We start from the raw sequence: 18,570 nt of genomic DNA on the forward strand, positions 1-18,570 counted from the left end.
CTCAATGTTTTTCACACACACTTTTTCGCTCTCAAGCAAACAGTGATGCAATACCACTTGTGTGATGACCTGCTCACTTTTCCCTACTATAGAGAGTGACAGTTGTTCATTCCTTTTGGGTAGAGAACCCTTTATTAGAACCATCTCAAAATATATAGAACACACAAATTTCACTTCTTCTAACTCATGATGAAAACTGTCATTTTAACTTCCCCATTTTACTAACTTGAGTGTTAGGAAATCAAGTTTTTAAACATCCTAACCACCACCCTCAACACACAATTGCTCTTTTCGTAGGTTAATGATGAACTTGTACTTGAAGCTGCGGTGTGACCTGCCCCCAAAGAGGTCAGTTCTTTAATAATAGGGAATGCTGATACGCATGTACATTATGTTGAGAATGTAGAGCTTGCATGTAGCATATGTGGTAGTCATTGAACACTTGATAATGCTTTATGAGTACTTTATAATAGTTCAATGTAGTCTGTCAGTGTGATTGTTCTTGCATTTTCTGATTGGGCTGCAACCTAGGTCGCTATCTGTCAATTAAGCAATCTATTCTCTCTTACAGCGCTGCTATTAATGTTTCCATTACAATACCGGTCCCCAAGGGCTCGCTTAGGTGCGGAGAAACTAATTTCTCTATCTCATGTTCCTTCCATCCTTCTCTCGGTCTCTCACCATGTGTACCCTCTCAGTACATAACAACCTTCCCCTCCTCGCTCTCTCCATCTCTTCTCACCCCTGTTGTTTTCCAGTTTCTCTCAGGAGTTGAGCAGTCCAGACCAGAGTGCTGAACTGAAGCCAAAAAACAAGGCTGTCCACTGGGAGATCCCTGGCTTCCCTGGGGGGCGCCCAGCTCTCCGCCCTATTCAAGGTGACTAAACACTATCAGCATAATAGCAGATAGCAGGTCTGGTAATGTGAGGGTAAAACAGGTCAGTTTCGGTGATGCCGATGTCAGGAAATCAGGAATGTCTTATCATTGAGGAAGAATCACATCTCTGCACACTTGTTTGCTACAGATCAGATAGATTGTAGATCAGATTGTTATATATAGACCAGGTTCTCAAAATCCATGAGCCATTTGCAGGTCACATAGAGGAATGAGGCATCTGCAGACAGCATTATATGAATAAACATATTTCAGTGAAAACTTAGCAAGTACAAAATAATCCTGTAGTTCAAGGTACACTATTTGACCCTTATAGACATGTAATAGATAGACAACTATGCATAGCATTGACCAACATGCTGTCCACTTCCTCTCTCCCTGTACATTCAGCTGGAGGTCCCTGGCCTTAGCTCTGCCTCATTACAGGAAGTAGGACCGGTCAGTCTGAGCTTTGAGCTATCGAAGTACACCTGACCAGGACTGCAAATGAGATTCCTCTGCCCGTCCCCTTCAGACTCGTGTCCCATCCGTATCTGATGCGGACATGCAGTGCACACAGACAAACCATTGATCACTCAGAATCTGGTCTACTCTCAATATGGATGTGAACCCTGATCTTGACTGCCTGATAAAGTCAAGAGACTTTTGTTTGACATGTTATTTCTGTGTATTGGAGTGACCCAATAGAAATGCATCTACTACACCAAAAAAGCTACACCTACATTATATTATGTCATATGGGAAACTATTCAGGAAAATCTATGAATGTGCATAGAAACTTTCAGCACCCTTCCTGTTTTTTACATTTATTTTATTTAACCTTTATTTAACCAGGTAGGCCAGTTGAGAACAAGTTCTTATTTACAACTGCGACCTGGCCAGGATAAAGCAAAGCAGTGGAACACAAACAACAACACAGAGTTACACATGGAATAAACAAACATACAGTCAATAATACAATAGAAAACGTCTATATACAGTGTGTGCAAATGAGGTAGGATAACGGAGGTAAGGCAATAAATAGGCCATAGTGGCAAAATAATTACAATATAGCAATTAAACACTGGAGTGATAGATGTGCAGAAGATGAGTGTGCAAGTAGAGATGCTGGGGTGCAAAGGAGCAATTTAAAAAAAATCAATTAAATAAATAACAGTATGGGGATGGGGTAGTTGGATGGGCTACGTACAGGTGCAGTGATCTGTGAGCTGTGAGCTGCTCTGACAGATGGTGCTTAAAGTTAGTGAGTGAGATATGAGTCTCCAGCTTCAGTGATTTTTGCAGTTCGTTCCAGTCATTGGCAGCAGAGAACTGGAAGGAAACGCGGCCAAAGGAGGAATTGGCTTTGGGGGTGATCAGTGAAATATACCTGCTGGAGCGCATACTACAAGTGGGTGCTGCTATGGTGACCAGTGAGCTTGGTGGGCTTTACCTAGCAAAGACTTATAGATGACCTGGAGCCAGTGGGTTTGGCAATGGATATGAATTGAGGGCCAGCCAACGAGAGCATACAGGTGGCAGTGGTGGGTAGTATATGGGGCTATGGTGACAAAACGGATGGCACTGTGATAGACTGCATGCAATTTTCTGAGTAGAGTGTTGGAGGCTATTTTGTAAATGACATCCCGGAAGTCAAGGATTGGTAGGATAGTCAGTTTTACAGGGGTATGTTTGGCAGCATGAGTGAAGGATGCTTTGTTGTGAAATAGGAAGCCAATTCAAGATTTAATTTTGGATTGGAGATGCTTACTGTGAGTCTGGAAGGAGAGTTTACAGTCTAACCAGACACCTAGGCATTTGTAGTTGTCCACATATTCTAAGTCAGAACCGTCCAGAGTAGTGACAGGCAGGCAGGTGTGGGCAGCTATCGGTTGAAGAGCATGCATTTAGTTTTACTTGCATTTAAGAGCAGTTGGAGGCCACGGAAGGAGAGTTGTATGGCATTGAAGCTCGTCTGGAGGTTAGTTAACACAGTGTCCAAAGAAGGGCCAGAAGTATATGTAACAGTATAATTTTAAACCGTCCCCTCGCCCATACCCGGGCGTGAACCAGGGACCCTCTGCACACATCAACAACAGTCACCCTCGAAGCGTCATTACCCATCGCTCCACAAAAGCCGCGGCCCTCGCAGAGCAAGGGGAACTACTACTTCAAGGTCTCAGAGCAAGTGACGTCACCAATTGAAACGCTATTTAGCGCGCACCGCTAACTAAGCTAGCCGTTTCACATCCGTTACATATACCGAATGGTGTTGTCTGCGTAGAGGTGGATCAGGGAATCACCAGCAGCAAGAGCAACATCGCTGTTGTATACAGAGAAAAAAGTCGGCCCGAAGATTGAACCCTCTGGCATCCCCATAGAGACTGCCAGATGTCCGGACAACAGGCCCTCCGATTTGACACACTCTGTCTGAGAAGTAATTGGTGAACCAAGCGATACAGTCACTTGAGAAACCAAGGTTGTTGAGTCTGCCGATAAGAATGTGGTGATTGACAGACTGGAAAGCCTTGGCCAGGTCGATGAATACAGCTGCACAGTATTGTCTCTTATTGATGGCGGTTATGATATCATTTAGGACCGTGAGTGTGGCTGAAGTGCACCCATGACCAGCTCGGAAACCAGATTGCATAGCAGAGAAGGTACAGTGGGATTCGAAATGGTCTGTGATCTGTTTGTTAACTTGGCTTTCGAAGACCTTAGAAAGGTAGGGTAGGATAGATATAGGTCTGTAGCAGTTTGGGTCTAGAGTGTCTCCCCTTTGAAGAGGGGGATGACCGCGGCAGCATTCCAATCTTTGGGGATCTCAGACGATACGAAAGAGAGGTTGAATAGGCTAGTAATAGGGGTTGCAACAATTTGGGCGGATAATTTTAGAAAGAGAGGGTCCAGATTGTCTATCCCGGCTGATTTGTAGGGGTCCAGATTTTGCAGCTCTTTCAGAACATCAACTATCTGGATTTGGGCGAAGGAAAAATGGGGGCGGCATGGGCAAGTTGCTGTGGGGGGTGCAGGGCTCTTGACCGGGATACGGGTAGGCAGGTGGAAAGCATGGCCAGCCGTAGAAAAATTCTTATTGAAATTCTCAGTAATCGTGGATTTATCGGTGGTGACAGTGTTTTCTAGCCTCAGTGCAGTGGGCAGCTGGGAGGCGGTGCTCTTATTCTCCATGGACTTTAGTGTCCCAGAACTTTTTGGAGTGTGTGCTACAGGATGCAAATTTCTGTTTGAAAAACTAGCCTTTGCTTTCTTAACTGCCTGTGTATATTAGTTCCTAACTTCCCTGAAAGTTGCATATTGCGGGGGATATTCGATGCTGATGCAGTATGCCACAGGATGTTTTTGTACTGGTCAAGGGCAGTCAGGTCTGGAGTGAACCAAGGGCTATATCTGTTCCTGGTTCTACATTTTTTGAATAGGGAATGCTTATTTAAGATGGTGAGGAAAGCACTTTTAAAGAATAACCAGGCATCCTCTACTGACGGAATGAGGTTGATATCCTTCCAGGATACCCTGGCCAGGTCGATTAGAAAGGCCTGCTCGCTGAAGTGTTTTAGGGAGCATTTGACAGTGATGAGGGGTGGTCATTTGACCGCAGACCCATTACGGACGCAGGCAATGAGGCAATGATCGCTGAGATCCTGGTTGAAGACAGCAGAGGTGTATTTGGAGGGCAGGTTGGTTAGGATGATATCTATGAGGGTGCCCGTGTTTACGGTTTTGGGGTTGTACCTGGTAGGTTCATTGATAATTTGTGTGAGATTGAGGGCATCAAGTTTAGAATGTAGGATGTAATAGTTGTCATCTACATCTAACTTATTTCCAGAATGTTCATATATAAAATTGTAGAACAGACATGTTTCACTATATTGTAAAAAAAGATTAAAAAAAAGGAGCTCTGTTCTACACATTGCAATTCTGTTTGCAATGCTCTGAACGTTGCATCCCAAAAAGCACTACCATTTGGGCGTAGCGCCTTCTGATAGTGCGTGGGTATTGCGCAATGCTACAGTACTCTTCCCCAAAAGCGCATCTTTATGGCTGCACGGATCGGATGAGTTCCTGCTTTTGCGGAAGCGAAATTGCTAGCGCTAGAGAGCAAATAAGCTTGCAACGGTGGAAGAAAAGACACCATAAAATTAAGTTAAAAAAAATAAGAAAGGTACATCCATCTACCGAAAGCCCGTCGAGGAGATGGGGGATAAGGCCGGCACCAGGTAAGGATTAATTCCCCCGCAATCTCGTATTTGCTGGTGCCTTGTGTGGAGGCGAGGGTACAGCGAGCTAGTTACACTAGCATTTGAGCTAACTAGCGAGACATTGGACTACTCAGCCTTCTCCACATGCATCAACATCATATTGGTATTTACTAAGCCAAGAAGAGGACCTAGCTGTTTAATGAAACATTGGAGAGTAGCTAGATTATTAAGACAAAACTCCTATACTCGTAACATTTCGTTGACCGTGCTTTTATTACAGTATACAAAACAGAAACAGGTGTGTTCTCTAGCTAGTTAGCAGCGGTAACTAGCTAGAATTGTTCGCGCGGGAGACGTCGCTTTCCTCTTGAATGCCTTGTACATACTAATGGCGATATCATCTTTGTAGTTTTAACAAACATGTTCTAACAGCTAGCTGCAGGGTGGGGTCAGCCTTGATGGCCAGCGTGGTGTTTGGGTTAAGTTCTCTCACACCAACAACAAGCTAGCTCAAAATGAATAAATGAGCTGACCATATGATTGATAGCTATGCTGTTTTGAGTAAACGAGCGTATAATTAGCCGTCGTTTCTCTTGCTTGACACAAGTGTTGAATGTTGATGATTATTTGGCCCTCATCAGTGACGTGTATTTGACGTAGGTTTTACGCATAATCGCCCACATTGTTATTTTATAAATATCCTGCATGGAAATGTAAACAAACAAGCACACACGTCTGTCCAGCTATTGATATCATGTGCCATACACGTGATGGTTACTGTATATAGCATGATGTTGTAAAGCCGCTGCTGTGCACTGTCCATATCAGGCCAGGGCAATTTACCATGCAACTATTCATACACTTGCCTGCCTGACACATTTGATCACTTCAAAGTATTTTGCTCTTGGTAATCAGCTGCTTGCATCTGCCTCAGTATGTACAGTCTGACTCTGAGCATCTGTACTTCCCCACTAGGTTATTTTGGATCAGTGTCTTCTGCAAGTGACTAAATAATGTGGAATAGAGTTGGTGGTTGTGCAGCATGATTCACTACTGACATTAATTGATTTGATGTTGAAATTCCCTGGTTATTCTGCTGTGGGCAGAGTCCCTTTATTCACAATAGTTTGAAATAAATGGTCAGGTTGTGTTTAGGGTCAAGGTCCTGTGGTTGAGTAAGTCCAGGTTAGTAGATGATTTTTGTGTTGTGGTCTCTGAAGCGTCAGCAGCACTGGCAAAGGTAGTGGGCCTGTGGCGTGTTTGAGGGGTCGGGTTTGGCTGATATCTGGTGGTTAGTTATGAAATATACCACTGGCTCGTAAATGAAGAGACGGCAGAGCTCTAGGCCAAGGAGATCCAAACTGAGTGTTTGCAGAGAAGACACATTCACCCTGGACCTGTGCTAAGGGGATATGCACCATGTAGTCTCAGAAACCCAGACCCTAGCTTGCTAGCTACTATTTGTATCCGGGGGATGTGGGCAATGAGCGGATAAGGCAGTGAAGTACACTGAATAAACCTATAAACGCAACATTTAAAGTCTTTGACCCATGTTTCATGAGCTGAAATAAAAGATCCCTGAAATTTTCCAAATGCACAAAATACTTATTTCTTTCAAATTCTGTGCCCAAATTTGTTAACATCCCTGTTAGTGAGCATTTCTCCTTTGCCAAGATAATCTGTCCACTTGACAGGTGTGGCAAATCAAGGAGCTGATTAAATAGCATGAACATTAAACAGGTGTACCTTGTGCTGGGGACAATATAAGGCTACTCTAAAATGTGCAGTTTTGTCACACAGATGTCTCAAGTTTTGAGGGAGTGTGCAATTAGCATGCTAACTACAGGAATGTCCACCATAGCTGTTGCCAGATAATTGAATGTGCATTTCTCTACTATAAGCCGCCTCCAACGTCATTTTAGAGAATTTGGCAGTGCAGACCGCGTGTATGGCGTCGTGTGGGCGAGCAATTTGCTGATGTCAACCAGTGCTTCATTTGTAAATCGGGAAGTGCCGGAAACAAAAAGTGAGCACACGATGGGGGTGACCTGGGGAGCTCTGAGGTACCGGAACGCATGAGGGGAGGCGGGGTTGAGGAATTAACGAAGAGGCAACTCGATTGAACTTAGATTGCATTTATTTTAATTTTTACATTGCAAAAAGTGACAATTATTTTTAATTCCACGAGAAGTACCGGATCCGGCCAAATATGTTCTGTAACGAAACAGTCCAAAACAGAGAGGTGCCGGATCCTGTTCCGGCAAGATATGGCTCAAATTAATCACTGATGTCAAAATGATGAACAGAGTGCCCCATGGTGGGGTTATGGTGTGGGCAGGCATAAGCTACCGACAACAAACACAATTGCATTTTACCGTTGGCAATTTGAATACACAGATATACCCCTGAGGCCCACTGAGGCCATTTTTTTAGGTGTCTGTGAACAACATATGCATATCTATATTCCCAGTCATGTAAAATCCATTGATTTAGGGCCTAATGAATTTATTTCAATTCATTGATTTCCTCATATGAACTGTAACTCTGTAAAATCTCTGACATTTTTGCATGTTGTTTATATTTTTGTTCAGTAAAGTTCCACTATTTCAAACTGACATTTTATCGTACAGATATATAAGCCAGAACATCAAGCACATTGTGGGAGGCAAACTTGCTGTCTATATAGAGAATGCACCATGCTCTGTGTCCACTACACACTCACTAAGGTTAAATAATATACAAGTCAAACTTAAGCACACTAGAAGCATAGGGTAAAATGTTCTCCATCACTGGTCGGAAAGAGTGGAACATTCACGTCCCCTAGTCCGCTAGTCTTGCTCAGAAATAGACTAGTCAGTGGTCCCCCTTCATTCCCATATTGTCAATGAGTTGTGACTTGTTGACTTGTCCTTATCAGACAGTGGCAGTAACTGGAAGGTTCGATGCAAAGATATTCTATCTAGATATTTTCATTTATGACAGAGACAATAGTTGTTCAATGCTCGCCAGTTAATATCCGCTTTCCTCTTACACACACACTGTGTTACAACCAGAATTTACTGGTTAGAGCACTTTGTGGATCACCTTGACCAGGTGGACCCAGTCGGTAGGTGTAGGACTGGTCAGTTGTTTGTGGTCAGTTGTTTGTGGTCAGTTGTTATATTGAAGTGTCAAACGCATTTACTTACTTTTATGCAGGCTCTATTTTAATCAACATACCTTTATTCATGTAGTTTACTCATCTCTGTTTCCTTATGACAGCGTGAAGTAGTATCACAACCTTTCCAGTAGATGGAAAGGTGTAGGACTGTTCAAAGCATTGAAAAACAAATCCGGATTCTGTTATCTTGATGTTGTGGTATATGGATCAGAATGAAAAACCTCAACAGCCAGATTGATCTGATCCTGGATAGCAAAAAAGAGGATTAGAGTCCGGATCATTCTGATCCAGATAAAGAGTTTAGAAAAACTGGGCCCAGAGGTGTAAAAATCACACCCCGTACTTTATAGGGGCCTCAAACTCAACTCTGGACCTCAAAGCCAGTTCCACTGCTTTGTTTCATTGTTCCCCTTTAATCAGGGACTGATTTATACCCGGGACACCAGTTGGGTGCAATTAGTTATCAGGTAGAACAGACCCAGCAGGCTCCGGACCTCGTAGGTTAAGAGTTGAAAACCCCCTGTTATGAACTAGATCTTCCTGCTTGATAATCTCTTTCTCGCTTTCTATCTTCCTTATCCTTTCCCAGAGTCTTTAAGAAGTCAAGCCCCAACTGCAAGGTAAAGGACACGAGTATTGCATTTTTAGTTGTATCCTTTGATGCTTGACTTTGTTATTCATTGTGATATATTTGTCTAAGTACCTCTACTTCCCTCCTGTCTGCAGGTCACAGTATACCTGGGAAAGAGAGACTTTGTGGATCACCTTGACCAGGTGGACCCAGTCGGTAGGTGTAGGACTGGTCAATGAATTTACTGGTTCGAGCAGTGGTTCCCAAACTGGGGGCGCGCCCCCCTAGTCGGGGTCACGAGGGGTCGGCAATGGGGGAGCGAGGAATCAGATGATCACTCCTAAAATGGCCAAATTCTTGTTTGTAAATAGTGTTTCAAACAATAAATATTGTCTCAGCAAAACTTCACCTCTTTACATTTTCCTTTCTTACAGATGGTGTGATCCTAGTGGACCCTGATTATCTGAAAGACAGGAAAGGTATGGCGTCTTCCTCGTTCTCTACACTGTATTGTCTCCTCAATTGTTTGACATTTGATATCACCCTCTCCAAATCCTCCCCCCCAGTGTTTGTGACCCTGACGTGTGCGTTCCGCTACGGCCGTGAGGACCTGGATGTGCTGGGCCTGTCTTTCCGGAAAGATCTGTACATCTCCACCTTCCAGGCCTTCCCCCCCATCGCAGAGGAACGCAAAGCCAACAGCCGCCTGCAGGAGAGACTCCTGAAGAAACTGGGCCAGCAGGCACACCCCTTCTACTTCACTGTGAGTCAAGAAGACACCCACACGCACCAGACCTGGGTTCAAATACTATTTAGGGCAGGGATGGACAATGTTGATAGGGGTGGGGGCCACATACACTTTGCCATAGGGTGGAGGCTATACACTTTGCCATAGGGTGGAGGCAAATGTTTGCAGTTTTTAAATGATAACTGATGATCAATGGGCCTCACGCTGGTCAGTAATTTGATCATGCTTACGACATGTTTAGATAGCTGGCCGCTAGACTAACTTACAAATCCCCCCAAAATGAGTGACTGATGATGCACAACCAAATTTCGAAAATTGCACATTGTGTATTCTATTATTCTAACTATCAATGTTTTTATTATTATTTATTTTTAAAGTATTTTATTTTGAATTGGTCTGCGACCTGCCTGCAGCCAGTTGCTCATCCATGATTTAGGGTATTTAAATAGTGTTGAATATTGGAATGTATTTGGAAATACACTTGGAAAGTATTTTAAAATACACTCACATGCATTTAATCTAGGTATTTGAAAATAGTATTCGAAATGGGTATTTGAAAATACTTTCAAATAGTAGGCTGTTTATAGCAGAGTATTTGAAAATACTTCGAATAGAAGTAGTTGTTTCTAGCCACATTATTTGAAAATACTCAAATACACAGAAAAAAGTATTTAAATGATCAAATACACGTGTATATGAACCCAGGTCTGCCTGACACACACACACATATACTTTGAGCCTGTAAAATAATTCCAACAATATGGCAACTGTGTCTGTCTCAGATTCCCCAGAACCTGCCGTGCTCAGTCACCTTACAGCCAGGACCAGAGGACACAGGGAAGGTACAGAAGCTTCAGCATCACTTTATGCAATAGTACACATTATAATATATGACTCCTATCTAAACATAGGAATTTTCATGCCTGTAGAGTCAACAATTCAGACCCACATCACACTAATAATGCCTATTCTATAATTGATGTCCCTGTCTCTCCTCTTTTCCTTTCCTCCACCTTTCCCTCTTTAGGCATGTGGGGTTGACTTTGAGATCAGAGCGTTCTGTGCCAAATCGATAGAGGAGAAGATTCATAAACGGTACGAAAGCCATTTTACTTTGTGTGTGTGTGTGTCTTCTGCAGGAGCTGTTTAGGGTCTGCTGTCCTTGAAAGTGTGTGATATGCATGTCTATTCTGTGTGTTTTTAGTTAGTCAGCAAAGGTGGTGATCTGTAAAGAATAACGGGTGTGTGTGTTGTGTAGGAACTCTGTGCGGCTGGTGATCCGTAAGGTGCAGTATGCCCCAGAGAAGCCTGGGCCTCAGCCCATGGTGGAGACCACACGGAGCTTCCTCATGTCGGACCGCTCACTACACCTGGAGGCCTCTCTGGATAAAGAGCTCTACTACCATGGAGAACCCATCAGCGTGAATGTTCATGTCACCAACAACTCCACCAAGACTGTCAAAAGACTCAAAATCTCAGGTACCTGTCTACCTGTCTTTAATCAAAGTTTCATCAATCATGTTTTTTTATGACTCTAGGCTCTATTCACTCTTCTCCATTCAGTTTGTGTGTGTGTGGTTAACTCTTTCTATCCCTCGCTCTCTAGTGCGACAGTATGCTGATATCTGTCTGTTCAGTACGGCTCAGTACAAGTGTCCAGTGGCTCAGGTGGAGGCAGAGTGAGTATTTTACCTGACTATTATGCCTACATCTCTTGTTACTTTATTTCTCCTTTGCCTTTCCTTTTATACATGATTCCATTTATCCTTTTCCAGGCTTCCAAGACATCTCTCTTAATAATGTCTAGCTTGTGATCTTATGTTTTCTCATACCTTATTGTCCAGATCTATTGAAATTCCAGTTATGGCCCAGGTGTGCTGATAAGTGTGTGTGTTCCTCTCCCCAGTGACCAGGTGTCGTCTAGCTCTACGTTCTGTAAGGTGTACACCCTCACACCCACGCTAGACAAGAACCGAGAGAAGAGAGGCCTTGCCCTGGACGGAAAGCTCAAACACGAGGACACCAACCTGGCCTCCAGCACCATGTATGTTGACCCGCATGTACACACACACCTGCCCTCCAGCACTGTGTTGACGATGACCGACGCACACTCACACAAACGCTGTAGTCTGGCATCCAGGACCGTGTTAGATAACAAGAACACTCACTAGCCCTCACTATTGCGAGATATCACACACCACACACACACTCTAACTTGGCCACCCTACAAGTTTACATACACATGCTAGGATAGAGGTTGAGCTCGTAAATGCATTGTGATTTATGTTTTGAGCACAGCACCCTAGAAGATGCAAGAACCCATTCCTTACTGAGAACCTTTTTCATCTTTCTTTCGCGTGTGTGTGTGTGTGTGTTTCAGTGTTAAGGATGTGACTAACAAGGAGGTTCTTGGAATCCTGGTGTCCTACAGGGTCAAAGTCAAACTGGTAATATCTCGTGGAGGGTGAGTTCTACAGGAGTCAGTGGTCAATATTAATATGCATGGTGTATGGGGGGGATTATGTGCAGGTCCTCACACACCCACACTCACAAACTTTTACTGCCCAAAGACATGCTGTATTCTACAAACACAGACAAGCACATACTCAAAAACACATTTACACTCTCCTGTCTCATACACACGAACACTCCTGATACTCTGCCACTCCAACGCGTGTATAAACTCTGTAATCACGTCTGCCAGACCCTCCCTAGTCGCCATTGCTTTGTCGTCTCCCCTCTCGGTTGCGGTTGCCTTGGTTTTGAGTTCTCGCCTCATTTCATCTCTCCCCTCCTGTGGCTCGTCTCTCCGCTCCTGTGTTTGTCCGCCCGTCTGTGCATCTCTCTCTCCATCCGTGCGTCTGCTCCTGCGTTGGGTCGTGTCAGGCTGCTGAGTGGCGTGTTAGAAAGGTAATATGATATCCCAGCCGCCACCTGCGTGTATGTGGTGATCTTACGCCCTATAGCCACCTGTGTGTGTGGTGATCTTACGCCCTATAGCCATCTGTGTGTGTGGTGATCTTACGCCCTATAGCCATCTGTGTGTGTGGTGATCTTACGCCCTATAGCCATCTGTGTGTGTGGTGATCTTACGCCCTATAGCCACCTGTGTGTGTGGTGATCTTACGCCCTATAGCCATCTGTGTGTGTGGTGATCTTACGCCTCACCGCCATCTGTGTGTGTGGTGATCTTACGCCTCACCACCATCTGTGTGTGTGGTGATCTTACGCCTCACCACCATCTGTGTGTGTGGTGATCTTACTCCCCACCGCCATCTGTGTGTGTTTGGTGATCTTACGCCCCACCGCCATCTGTGTGTGTGTGGTGATCTTACTCCCCACCGCCATCTGTGTGTGTTTGGTGATCTTACTCCCCACCGCCGTGTGTGTGTGGTGATCTTATGCCCTATCGCCATCTGTGCCTCTTAAGTGTGAGTGTGATGATTTTACATACCAGCTATTGTGTGTGTCAAATCTTGAGTATAATAACACTGCACATCTTGGTGTTTAGGCTTTGATTTAGGGCAATTCATTGGTTATTTCTAAAAAAATAACTTATGTAAAATAAAGTGCAACCCAGCACGGAAGAGTTCCAATTGGGTGAGAAAAACAATTGACAGCAAAGGAGGGTTGATGTGCTTTATTTCCCCCTTCACTGATCAAACGTCACGAATCACTATTTCCTATGGGTTGTTTCCTGTCAGATATTGGATTATTCATGGTGCAATAGTATATCATCATCATGTACAGTACCAGTCAAAAGTTTGGACACCTACCCATTCCAGGTTTTTTCTTTATTTTTATGATTTTCTACATTGTAGAATAATAGTGAAGACATCAAAACTATGAAATAACACACATGGAATCATGTAGTAACCAAAAAAAGTGTTAAATCAAAATATATTTGAGATTCTTCAAAGTAGCCACACTTTGCGTTGATGACAGCTTTGCACACTCTTCGCATTCTCTCAATGAGCTTCATAAGGTACATGAGGTCACCTGAAATGCATTTCAATTAACAGGGGTGCCTTGTTAATTTGTGGAATTTCTTTCCTTCTTAATGCATTTGAGCCAATCAGTTGGGTTGTGACTAGGTAGGGGTGGTATACAGAAGATGGCCCTATTTGGTAAAAGACCAAGTCCATTTTATGACAAGAACAGCTCAAATAAGCAAAGAGAAACAACAGTCCATCATTATTTTAAGACATGAAGTTCAGTCATTTTGGAAAATTGAGAACTTTGAACGTTTCTTCAAATGCAAAACAAAAACCATCAAGCGCTATGTTGATACTGGCTCTCATGAGGGCCGCCACAGGAAAGAAAGGATAAGTTCATTAGTTACCAGCCTCAGAAAATGCAGCCCAAATAAATGCTTCAGAGTTCAAGTAACAGACATCTCAACATCAATTCAGAGGAGACTGTGAATCAGGCCTTCATGGTCGAATTGCTGCAAAGAAACCACTACTAAAGGACACCAATAAGAAGACGAGACGTGCTTGGGCCAAAAAACATGAGCAATGGACATTAGACTGGTGGAAATCTGTTCTTTGGGCTGATGAATCCAAATGTGAGATTTTTGGTTCCATGTGTGGTTCCCACCGTGAAGCATGGAGGTGTGGGGGTGCTTTGCTGGTGACAATGTCAGTGATTTATTTAGAATTCAAGGCACACTTAACCAGCAAGGCTACCACAGCATTCTGCAGCAATACGCCATCCCATCTGGTTTGCGCTTAGTGGGACTATCATTTGTTTTTCAACAGGACAATGACCCAACACACCTCCAGGCTGTGGAAGGTCTATTTGACCAAGGAGAGTGATGGAATGCTGCATCAGATGACCTGGTCTCCACAATCACCCGAACTCAACCCAATTGAGCTGGTTTGGGATGAGTCGGACCGCAGAAAGGAAAAGCGGCCAACAATTGCTCAGCATATGTGGGTTCTCCTTCAAGACTGTTGGAAAAGCATTCCAGGTGAAGCTGGTTGAGAGAATGCAAATAGTGTGCAAAGCTGTCAAAGTAAAAGGGTGGCTACTTTGAAGAATCTCATATCAAATATATTTTGATTTAACTTGTTTTGGTTACTACAAGTTTCCATATGGGTAATTTAATAGTTTCGATGTCTTCACTATTATTCCGCAATATAGAAAACAGTAAAAATATTGAAAAGCTCTTGAATGAGTAGGTGTCCAAACTTTTGACTGGTACTGTACATATGGATGTTTCCATAGAATAACAATCAAATTGTTATTGATTGACATGCATATTATTGATCCTATGTAATCAATGGATCTTGTTTATATTCTGTGCGTTTCCAGAGATGTGTCGGTGGAGCTGCCCTTCGTCTTAATGCACCCTAAACCCACAGAACTGCCCATATCCCGCCCACAGTCAGGTACCTACAGACTTCTACCACCTTTCCAGAAGCCCACAATCAAGGCTTTATCTCAGTTCCTCTCTTCTCCTTCCCTTCATTTGCATTGAATTGAGAGTTGAACTATTCTTCCATATTAAATTCACATAGCCAAACATTTAGATCAGTTCAAATTAAGAGCGGAAGATGAGTATTTTCGAAGCTTGCTTTTTTAGACTGATTGGGAAGCAGTGAATTGTGTAGTGGAAACTTCTACTAGGCCTATGCAGTGTCTTGAAAAGGGTCTGAAAAAATGGACACAGTCTTGTGAAATATTTGTCAGTAGTTTAGTTCAGCCCTGGACAACAGTCCCTCACATACACAAGCCCCTCAAATACATAATCTCACTCTGGTATTTCCTGCCTGTAAGTTGCCATGGAGACACTAAGCCGTTCCCATAGTGACGTCACGCTGACATTTCATTATCTGTGTGTTCTAACAGCTGTGCCGGATTCGGACCCTCCCATCGACACCAACCTGATAGAATTTGAAACAAAGTGAGTATTCTTCTGGTCTGTCTGGCCATTGTAAGCACTGCTGCTTTACTATGATCAGAGACCCTAAAACTATTCCGTCAGATCTAAAACGCTCCATGTTTCCTTGTTGCTTCTCGTCCTGCAGTAGTTTCTCCCAAGACGACGACTTTGTGTTCGAGGACTTTGCTCGCCTGCGGCTCAAAGGAATGGCTGACGACAAGGACGACGACTGCTAGAGCTCGTGTGTGAGTGTGTGTGTGTGTGTACACACACACAGTGGAATGAAGGCATGTGGACGGAGAGATGTGGTGGCCTCGTGGTCTGCTGAAAAGATCCTGATGTCACTCAGTGTTCATTTGGGGGGTGGCAAACACAGCACCATGTAAATGGTGACTTAATGTTGTGCCATGGCGATGCTGACTGATTGAAATGTCATGGCTGTTCATACCGAGGAAGAAATAGTGCCATTAAAAAGGAAGCGCGCTTTATATCATTATTTTTCCACCAATAATGATTAAATAAGTATTTGTACAAATATTGATCACCTTGGTCAAGTATTGATATAAAACAAAGTTGAGTACCTGCTTAAGAGGGGAGAGAAAGGAAAACAGACTGACACCTTTCATCTGCCCCATCTTTTCATTCCTCTGAAATTCTACCATGTCATCCATTCTGTAAAAAAAATGTTTTAGAGGAAGTTTGATTCACCCTCTTCTGCAATATGAGGACAGACTATACACTACCACTTAAGTAAATGTGCACAATATGGACCCTCACTGTAAAGCCTAGGGCACTCTTACCCTACGAGGTCTGTAGCCTGTTGGTTTTCTGATCTACCTGATAATTAATTGCACCTGCCTGGTGTACCAGATCTAAATCAGTTCCCGATTAAAAGGGAACAATGAAAACAAGCAGTGGTACTGGCTTCGGGGTCCATAGTTGAGTTTGAAGGGCCTAGGGATACTCCTTATAGTCCGCCTCAATGCAGCAGCATAACGTTCACTTCCCCATTTCGCTCAGACAGACACTTACATGGTCTAAGAGCATGAGTATTTTAGAATGATTTCACTCCTGTGCTAAATTATCAACCCCTATCATCTCCATTGGCGTATGTAATGTAGGAAAATTCAAACGAACCAATCAGAAGGCAGGGTGAAGCAATTACCATAAGCCATACCTAGCCGATCCGAGAAGTGCCTAGTGACAGGGCTAGCTATGGGTCAGTTTGAGATTCAGCATCACCTTGGCAGTGCAACAGCAGTACCAATGGAGCATATTTTTCAGCAGTGCTATGAACTGTTTTGCTTCTATGGGGTACCTGTTCACAGCTCTGCTAAGTGTGAATATTTAAAAGTGTTGCCACTGAGCTGAGTGCCATAATGTCTACAGGAAGGATGCTGATATGATTTTGGTGGAACATGACAGGAAACAATGAATATTATTACTACTGTGTCATTACCATGATTATTCTCAATCATTTAAGGAAAAAATTGTTTGCCATTTGTTTTTCAGAATTTTAATTTTTTTATTAAAGGCAAAATGAATTAACCTAAATTCTGTTGTAGATTGTTTGTACTTTAAGTCTCACATCCACAGACAGAAAAAGTTATTTGAGCAATTGACAAGATACAGTATCCAAAAATGGTCATGACTTCCTTGTCAGAAGCTCAAAGTGCAATTTCTTTATCAACAATGTTAGAGTTCAAATTGATTTGCACAGTAGGCAGTCAATGTTTTAATCAAGATCACATGATTCACCATTTGGGTCTTAGTGCCACTAACACGTACCTACTTTGCTCCTCTGAGACAGCGAGTGACTTTTTCAAAAGTCACACAAAAGCAGGAAGCATTGCATTCACAGGACAGAGGTGTTTTAGTGAAAAATGACTGAACAGTTACTTTATTCTCATGGTATTTGAAAACATTGAGTTAGGTCTTGAGTACTAATTTACAAGCCTATACATACCGTATCTGAAATTCACAACAGTATTGATTAAAAGCCCACACTCAAATATCCTTCAATATATACACACACAGTCACATTCAAGGTCTAGTTTTTTCGGTGTGTCTTACAGGAAGGAGTGTTTCAGTACAGGAGGCTTTTGGGATAAAAGGTCCATCCTGGGCAGTGTGCACCACCCTCCTCTGATCAAAGCAGACATTGACATTAGTTGGGACACAAGAGTGTGCCTGCCACTGCTGTGTGTTTCAGGAGAATGGACAGTTAAACACACGTCACAACATAATGCCTTCGGGAAAGTATTCAGAACCCCTGACTTAAACAAAATGTTCGGTTTTAGCCTTTTCTAAAATGGATTAAATAAATAAATCTCAATCTACACACAATACCCTATTTTTTAAATGTAACCTTTAACTAGGCAAGTCAGTTAAGAACAAATTCTTATTTTACAATGACGGCCTAGGAACAGTGGGTTAACTGCCTTGTTCAGGGGCAGAATGACAGATTTATACCTTGTCAGCTCTGGGATTCAATCCAGCAACCTTTCAGTTACTGGCACAACGCTCAAACCACTAGGCTACTTGCCGTCCATAAAGAAAGCAAAAACAGGTTTAGAAATGTTACCAAATGTAGATTTTTTATTTAAATAACTATTCAGACCCTTTGCTATTGAGCTCAGGTGCGCCCTGTTTCTATTGATCATCCTTGATGTTTCTTCAACTTGCTTGGAGTCCACCTGTGGTAAATTCAATTGATTGGCCATGATTTGGAAAGGCACACAACTGCCTGTAAAAGGTCCCACAGTTGACAGTGAATGTCACAGCAAAAACAAAGCCATGAGGTCGAAGGAATTGTCCGTAGAGCTCAGGGACATAATTTTGTCGAGGCACAGATCTGAGAAAGGGTACCAAAATATGTCTGCAGCATTGAAGGTCCCCAAGAACACAGTGGCCACCATCATTCTTAAATTGAATAAGTTTGGAACTACCAAGACTCTTCCTAGAGCTGGCCGCCCAGCCAAAATGAGTAATCGGGGGAGAAGGGCCTTGGTCAGAGAGGTGACCAAGAACCCAATGGTCACTGACAGAGATTTAGAGTTCCTCTGTAGAGATGGGAGAACCTTCCAGAAGGACAACCATCTCCGCAGCACTCC

General features: G+C 43.2%; 2 protein-coding genes and 1 long non-coding RNA gene across 8 annotated transcripts in view; 2 read left to right on the plus strand and 1 right to left on the minus strand.

Moving 5' to 3' along the window:
- The first annotated feature begins 265 nt into the window (after positions 1 to 265).
- Positions 266 to 1,831, plus strand: LOC135547962 (uncharacterized). Its single transcript, XR_010456750.1, has 3 exons — positions 266 to 348; positions 759 to 877; positions 1,286 to 1,831. It is a non-coding gene; the product is annotated as an uncharacterized LOC135547962 (long non-coding RNA).
- Positions 1,832 to 4,893: 3,062 nt separating this feature from the next.
- On the plus strand, positions 4,894 to 17,011 carry LOC135548528 (arrestin red cell). 2 transcript variants are annotated; one of them, XM_064978229.1, is made up of 15 exons: positions 4,894 to 5,109; positions 8,841 to 8,871; positions 8,978 to 9,038; positions 9,257 to 9,301; positions 9,389 to 9,585; positions 10,353 to 10,412; positions 10,598 to 10,665; positions 10,829 to 11,049; positions 11,177 to 11,249; positions 11,477 to 11,614; positions 11,951 to 12,034; positions 12,457 to 12,480; positions 14,887 to 14,963; positions 15,424 to 15,478; positions 15,603 to 17,011. In XM_064978229.1, exons 1-15 carry the CDS (start codon positions 5,087 to 5,089, stop codon positions 15,691 to 15,693), a joined length of 1,248 nt encoding a protein of 415 aa, XP_064834301.1. In that variant the 5' UTR covers positions 4,894 to 5,086; the 3' UTR covers positions 15,694 to 17,011. The 2 variants fall into 2 exon arrangements, with proteins under 2 accessions (XP_064834301.1, XP_064834302.1); XM_064978230.1 differs by lacking the exon at positions 12,457 to 12,480 and having other exon boundaries at positions 4,895 to 5,109.
- si:ch1073-143l10.2 (uncharacterized protein LOC565165 homolog) overlaps positions 17,001 to 18,570 on the minus strand; it is a 28,312-nt gene continuing 26,742 nt past the window's right edge. For 4 of the 5 annotated variants that reach the window (XM_064978235.1, XM_064978236.1, XM_064978234.1 and 1 more), the window contains exon 8: positions 17,001 to 17,602. In XM_064978235.1, the coding sequence (XP_064834307.1) occupies positions 17,544 to 17,602 (59 nt within the window). In that variant the 3' untranslated portion in view covers positions 17,001 to 17,543. Of the gene's footprint in view, positions 17,657 to 18,570 lie in introns of all 5 variants that reach the window. The other variant, XM_064978233.1, reaches the window with a different exon arrangement.

This window comes from Oncorhynchus masou, chromosome 11 (genome assembly GCF_036934945.1).
Source record: "Oncorhynchus masou masou isolate Uvic2021 chromosome 11, UVic_Omas_1.1, whole genome shotgun sequence".
Taxonomy (NCBI): Eukaryota; Metazoa; Chordata; class Actinopteri; order Salmoniformes; family Salmonidae; genus Oncorhynchus; species Oncorhynchus masou.